The 7,355-nt window shown below is 33.9% G+C and overlaps 1 protein-coding gene across 17 annotated transcripts in view; it reads left to right on the top strand.

The window, feature by feature from the left end:
- Window positions 1-7,355, top strand: part of LOC125646797 (kinesin-like protein KIF21B) — a 62,098-nt gene extending 54,743 nt beyond the window's left edge. For 15 of the 17 annotated variants that reach the window (XM_056141095.1, XM_056141093.1, XM_056141105.1 and 12 more), the window contains 4 exons: window positions 1,361-1,531; window positions 3,732-3,931; window positions 4,207-4,250; window positions 5,037-7,355. In XM_056141095.1, coding sequence (XP_055997070.1) covers window positions 1,361-1,531; window positions 3,732-3,931; window positions 4,207-4,250; window positions 5,037-5,146 — 525 coding nt within the window. In that variant the 3' untranslated portion in view covers window positions 5,147-7,355. The remainder of the gene's footprint in view (window positions 1-1,360; window positions 1,532-3,731; window positions 3,932-4,206; window positions 4,251-5,036) is intronic. The other 2 variants (XM_056141103.1, XM_056141100.1) reach the window with 1 other exon arrangement.

The following is a 7,355-nucleotide window of genomic DNA, read 5'->3' as shown; positions in this document are numbered from 1 at the left end:
TCTCATGTCACACATACCTGTCATATTGTTATCTCACATCACACATACCTGTCATATTGTTATCTCACATCACACATACCTGTCATATTGTTATCTCACATCACACATACCTGTCATATTGTTATCTCATGTCATATATACCTGTCATGTTGTTATACATCACACATACCTGTCATATTGTTATCTCATATCACACATACCTGTCATATTGTTATCTCACATCACACATACCTGTCATACTGTTATCTCATATCACACATACCTGTCATATTGTTATCTCATGTCACACATACCTGTCATATTCATTATTATATCATGCCATACATACCTGTCATATTCATTGTTATTTCATGTTGTACATTTCTAAAATTTTCGCTGTTAACTTCAGCAGTAGATGAGATCAGAAGTGCTGGCTTGGATTTTTTGATAAAATCTCGAACTTGAGTTTGAGTTTTCTTTTATTTAAGCAGTAAAAATTTGAGTAAAATCTCTTACTTAATTCCATGTTTTGACTTAATTTTTTGTTGTTGAGAAATCCAGGCCTGATGTTAAGTATGGTTAAGGCAGTCATTTTGGTCATTCCCATTATGCAGTCACCTCCACCCCACCCTCTAAAATTTATACAGTCTATTCATGTACATTTGATACAAGAAACATGACTTTTTAATGCAGTCATGCTAGCCATTCTGTTTCTAGCTTGTAATATTTGATTCATGAGGTTTTTATTGCCAGGTATGACGTGGGTACAGGTTTCATTTAATTCGCTTGAAAATTTATCTATATTGATTAGAGTTCATTTTGTGGAATCCCTTAGTTTAACTACTTCATAAGTGTTTAACTATACTTCATGTCCTAGTGAATACAGTAGATTATTATTACACATAATGAACTAATATACACATTAATTTGCAACAAAATCAAGTCTCTGTTTATTTATTCATCAATAATTTACATACCAGGTGAGGTCTTTGGAGTATTGCACCTGCATTTTTACATTCTTGTAATTTGACTTAGAATGACAATTTCATCAAATTTTAAAAGTACTGATGTTAGATAAGGAGTCTGTAGTCCATTAACTTCACCATAGTACGTACCAGCCGCAGGTGCCACATTGTAAAACCAAACACTGGGTTGAACAGTCTTGCATAAAGATGACTCCATCATAATTAAAATTTGTATGTCATGAATGATATTTTATGCCCCTGTAATTGGAGATATAGTTTTTGGTCTGTCAATGGTCTGTCCATCTCTCTGTTCGCCCACATAAACTTTAACCTTGGCCATAACTTTTGAAAGTATGGTGATAGAGCTTTCATATTTCACCTGTGTATCCTTTATGACCTTTGTTTTTTTATACTAGATGTTTGAGGTGGTGGAGGAGAGGGCTGGTATTATGACCCCTAAGTATAACCTGGAGCCCCCACACTACGACGGAATTCAGTCGCTCTGTATACACGATGACACACTCTTCAGTGGATCCAGAGACATGTGTATCAAAAAGTGGGACCTGTCATCTCAACAACTCAAACACGTAAGTCACATGTCATCTCAACAACTCAAACACGTAAGTCATGTGTCATCTCAACAACTCAAACACATAATTCACATGACCTGTCATCTCAACAACTCAAACACATAAGTCACATGACCTGTCATCTTAACAACTCAAACCAAAAATCACATGTCAATGTCATCTCAACTCAAACATGTAAGTCACATGACCTGTCATCTGCACAACTGAAACATGTAAGTCATATGACCTGTCATCCGAACAACTGAAACATGCAAGTCACATGATTTGTCATCTCAACAACTCAAACACATAAGTCACATGTCAGCTTGGCTTCCAGAAAATTTCATACACCAATGTTAAAGCTCAACTGAGCTGAAGACTGAAGATCAAAGTTAGTGACTGCTACATACAAAAATGTATATCATTTGCATTTAATTTTCCACATGTTCAAAAGAGCCACTGACCAATTTCAACCAATTCTTAACACAAAGCACTTTTGAGTAAAAGAGGAAACATTTGTTTAAATGAAGAGCTGACACTTATTTCAAGGGGGATAATTCAGAAAATAATTTTTTTTTTTAAATCTTGCCTAGAACCACAAGGTTAGAAATTATTCATTTCAGCCTTATTTCATGTTGTTCAAACCATGTCCCCAAAGCTTAGTTGTGCCATAATGGAGGACCCAAAATTTTACTTAATTTGTCCAAACCTGCCTCTGAGTACTCCAGCGCTCTGTCAATTCTGGTCACAAAATATAGTCCCTAAAATTTCTTTAACAAATCCTTTATTAATAAATCCCTGTACTCCGGATACTGCGTATTCTGTATATCGGCCGGCTTACACAGTCCCAACTGCTATTAATTAACTCTAATTATCCTGTGTAAACTGGCCCCTCGATGACACACCAACCTAATTGGTACGTCAATCGTATTTGGTTTACACGAGGTCCCAACTGCTCGTAATTAGCTCTAATTATCGTATTTAAACCAGCCACCCCACGATGACCAACCTGTCGGTATTCGGTCGATCACACGCGGAGTACACAAAGGGTGTTTCATGGGGAGCCTCAGGTGAGGAAAACAGTTCAACTGGCAATGAGTCGTAATCAGTTTAAAATAAAACCTGATTTTTGGGGGATACCCTTTTCAATTATGACAGCACCACGCAAGAGATAATGGTGCACGGGCCTCCCCCATAACGATAGAGACGAGAACTGACAACAACAGACAAAGTTCAATTAATCGATGAATTCGATACATTCTTGGAATGAAACAAAATAGTCATCAACCCAGTCATATTTTCCAAAAGCAGGGTATACCTTTCGGGGCTCTCCGACGAGTCAGACAGTGGTGATATACAGTTAAGTTAGCTCAACTCGCTATATCCGGTCGATCACTCGGCATTACATCAGATTCCGTTCCACAAATTGAGACAGTTAAATGCGATATTTCCATTGAATATATTTACGACGAAAGCTGGGAAAGAGAAATTTTAGACGAACACAACACAAACTTGACGAACGCACATGATGTAGCACTTGAAGACGGCGATGATGTAGACGAAATTGATAATTTATTCACAGAAAAGTGCGCGAATAATTCCCAGATTTTTAAACCGTTTAATAAAAATTGAAACTTTTTAAAAAGAACACGGCGATAAAACACTGATATTTATATTTTCACATTTTGAATTCTTTTGTGATATGATAAAACATTAGCAATCATTACACACGTATGCATAGTAGACAGCAAATACAAGGGATGCAACTCTCATACTTTTCAACATTCTGCACTCCAGACTCTGTGTAAACTGGCCAATTTCTTTGGAACCACACACAGCCGGTTTAGACAGATTATACTGTATAAGAAATTACTGTCCATTGGAAAATTAACACGATTTAACATCTATATGTGAAATCAAAACCATAGTGAATAATATGCTAAAAACATTTAAATGTTTTTGTAATCAAAATTTTAAAAGCAGATTTTCTTATAACATGGAATTAAAACTATAACAATTGGTACCCTTGTCACAAATTGTGAAATTTTAGCACCGTGGCATTAATACAACTTACAATATATGAAAAAATTCTACCTGGAGCAATGATACTATGAAGTATTGAATTACTATACAGATGTATCCCTGTTGTACTAATTCTAAAACATTCAGATCACGACTACATGATTATGTTATTTGTTTCTTATTTTTATTTCTTTAGTCTATAAACTCGGCTCACAAGGATTGGATTTGTGCTTTGAAATTCATGCCAGAAAACAGTGTTTTGTTCAGTGGCTGTCGAGGAGGGTTCCTTAAGTTGTGGAACGTCGAGAACTGTAACCAACTCGGAGAAATCAAGGCTCACACAAGTCCCATCAACGCCATCGCAACAAACTCGTCTGCCATCTTCACAGCATCCAAGTGAGTGTGCAAAGTTGATTCATGTAATGAAAGTATCTCCATTTTTAGGTCATTGAATCAGATTATATAGTAGCACATTGCATCATCTCTTGCATGAGGTAGTTGAAATTAATGTGCAATATATAAATCATTACTCTGCAAGCCCATAAAGCCCAGTTCATGTGGATGATATGTTATAGTGCTATGGATTAACTTTTGATTACTTGGGATATGATGATGATTGATGTTCATTTAAACAGGAAATGAAGCTGTGAAATGATTTATTTGTATTTCAGTGAAACTGTAGTGAAATTCTGGCAGTACAGGAGAATACAATCATGTGAATTTTACATCTGACCATAATTACAATGCATGAAACTGTCCATGACCAAGGGGAAATAACCTCTACTGACGTGTAGCATGAGACTCGCATGTTATGATAAGACCATCTGACCGTGTATGAACTCATTGCTGTTTAATAATTAGCCAAGAAAAATCTATACCTGTGACCATTCAGCATTTAAAGGAATGACTAAGATATAACACAAGAGGAACTAAATGAATTATTATTCTATTTCTCTTCTATCTTTTCTTTTATTCTGTGTATTTTATAAACAGTCCTTTCATTATCAGCTTGCCAAACACACCTTTGCATTGATATCTTTGATTCACTCCTGGACAAGTTAAAGTACTAATTTGAAAGTTGTTTAAGCTAAGACAAAGGTCAAATGGTTGTACATAAACTCTGCATTGAACCAAAATTCAACAAAAGAAATCCATTCCTCTGTGAATGTATTGAACCTTCAAAAATTATTTTTATGGTTTAGCCCCTAATTATGATTTTATTAATTTTTTTTTTTTTTTTTTTAAAGAAATTAATAACCTTAAAAGTATGTTCAGTGTTGAGTAATGAAATTGATATTTTAGAATTGGTACAATTAATTCTTACATGAATTTGACAGCTTTCAAATGATTTCGATTTTATGGTTGTATTTGGGGTAATTAATTGTTATCATTTATAGGAACTTTCAAATTTTAGCCTCAGTTTATGGTATATTTTTCTATTTTAGCTTCTTCTTTTCTTTTATTTGCATCTCACTCCTCTGTTTTGTTTTTGTTTCCGTAGTGACCACACTGTGGGAATCTGGGCCATCAAGTCCGGAACCGATGTCAACGAAAACGGGGAGAGTTTGGAGTAAGTCAGGCAACCGGTTTGGGAACAAGTCTCGCGTTTGACAACAAATTCAACATTAGACCTTTGTTGTGTTAATTTTCATGCCATGCTTGAATGATTTCATTTCGTGATGCTTCGAATACCTGTCACTGTACGCAGAAGTTGAAAAATTGTCATTCTTGAAAGCTTTGGCAAACCAGTATAGTGCTTCATATCGACAATATCTCTGAAAATTTATTATGTACTGCCGAGTCTAGTATATCAAGTCAATGGCTTAGAAAAACACAGAGACATTCTGAATTCATTTAGTGTCGGCTCATGTTTGACGATATTGTTATGACTTGTTATTAAAACATGTTGAAAATAGAGGTTATAAATAGAGTTGAAACCATTCTTGTTCTCCCATTGTTATAGTTCCAAGGTTGTGATGAATGTTGCTGCAGCTTTAAATGGTGCAGTTAGCTTTATAATTCTATGTACCAATGTCAATAGTAAAAGAAATATTTGGTGGTGCAAATGGTTAAAGCACCCAGTACATACTGGTTTTAGATGAAAATCTCGTACAGGAGGATTTTTATGTATCCACATTGAAGTGGGAAGTCCTGTACCAGGGCAGATTGTGTATTAGAATCATAGTAAAGGAGTATTTTAATAGTATTTGTGAAAGTCTTCCATTAGGAATAGATTGTTTTGTAGCTGTAATAGTAAACATGGGGAAAGAATTTTCTGTCTATCTATAAATAAATGAAAATATATATAGATTGTACTGTCAGAGGTCCTTTTAAACACTTTTGAAGATCTAAATATTTGTATTTATGTTACATATATAGTAAATACAAATTAATTCCATATGTGTTTTTTCTTTACTTGCATCATGATGTATAATTAATCTTAGATTGGATATTTCAGCTATTAAACAAGATCAATTGTAACAGGAAAATAAAATGAACAGCATATGTTTTTCAAGTATTTCATCAAAGTAAAAAGATTTCGAGTCAGTTGGTTTTTTACCCTCTGTTTCTGTAAGTGAGCTGTGCTCAAGTGAAGCTACATTGTGTCTTTAAAATGTATGAATTGCGTAGCTTGGTATGTATATATGTTTTCTGTTCATATTTAGATTTCTTATCTTTTTCCAATCTCACTTGAAGCTTTTAATTTTTTGCATGATGATAACATTCCAACAAGTTCTGTGTTTAAACCTGTGATGGTTAGCCAATTTTCTTGGTACAATAAAGCTGATATCCACACTGCTACATTGACCCCCCAGGGAGTGTGTTTTGTGTCATTAATTATTAATATTTTTACATTTTTTGTAATTCTATACTAATTTTGATACATTAAGAGGGAACATTATTTGATGATTCATAATTTGTTGACATGAACAAATGGAAACTGATCTCGTAATATAGATTACATGTAGTATCAAATATTTTTTATATATGAGGCCACTGGAGGAAAGGTTGTTTTTTTCTCACTTAATCATGTGATGTTTGATTCTCCATAAATTGAATATTTGTCTTCGATTTTAAATTTTCACTTATCTGCACACAGTCTGTAGTTCTTTTGGAATTATTATCAAAGTACGTGTGCGAGTTTCATTATTATTCAAGTACATGAAAGTACACATTTTCTTTGGTGAGAAAAGGGGAAACCACAACTTTTGTCAGTTATTTTGATCATATTGTTGATCTCTCATAGTGAACGTTATTATTTTTGTATGAAACGTATTTGTTTAGAATTCATGTAACTGGTTCTAACAGATCTGAAACAATAACATACACTGGTATCATGTCAGATTTCACACTTAGATGTTATTCATTTCATATTTATTTCCCAATACTGGTATTTTGGTGGGTTTTTTTAGATCAATGCAAAAAGAATAGAGACATTTTTTTAATTTTAAAAGCTACAGCTCATTGCTATTGGGTATTTCTATATATAGAAATTGGTTCAAAGTTGAAAGAAAAATTTGTTGAATATTTTTTGCTGGATACTTTTGAGTATGTTCATTGTCTCATCTCCAACAAATTGGTACTGTCAGTGTATATGGTAGACTGTCTCAGTTATTTTTGTTAGTACTTGTATGTTTGTTGTCAAGGAGTCCTGCCCCCTTTTGTCTCTTGGAGGGACGGAGCTTTGAATCTTATTTCAGGGAATTGTTTCAAGATAATTCGTACATGCGTTCTTTGTTATTATTGAAGTCATTGTCATTTTGAAGCGTTTGCTTGCTAATAAGTAATGTAACTGAATAAATATTTTATATTTTATAAA

The sequence above is a fragment of the Ostrea edulis genome, chromosome 6 (genome assembly GCF_947568905.1).
Source record: "Ostrea edulis chromosome 6, xbOstEdul1.1, whole genome shotgun sequence".
Lineage (NCBI taxonomy): Eukaryota > Metazoa > Mollusca > Bivalvia > Ostreida > Ostreidae > Ostrea > Ostrea edulis.
This window is presented reverse-complemented; position numbering and strand designations above follow the sequence as displayed.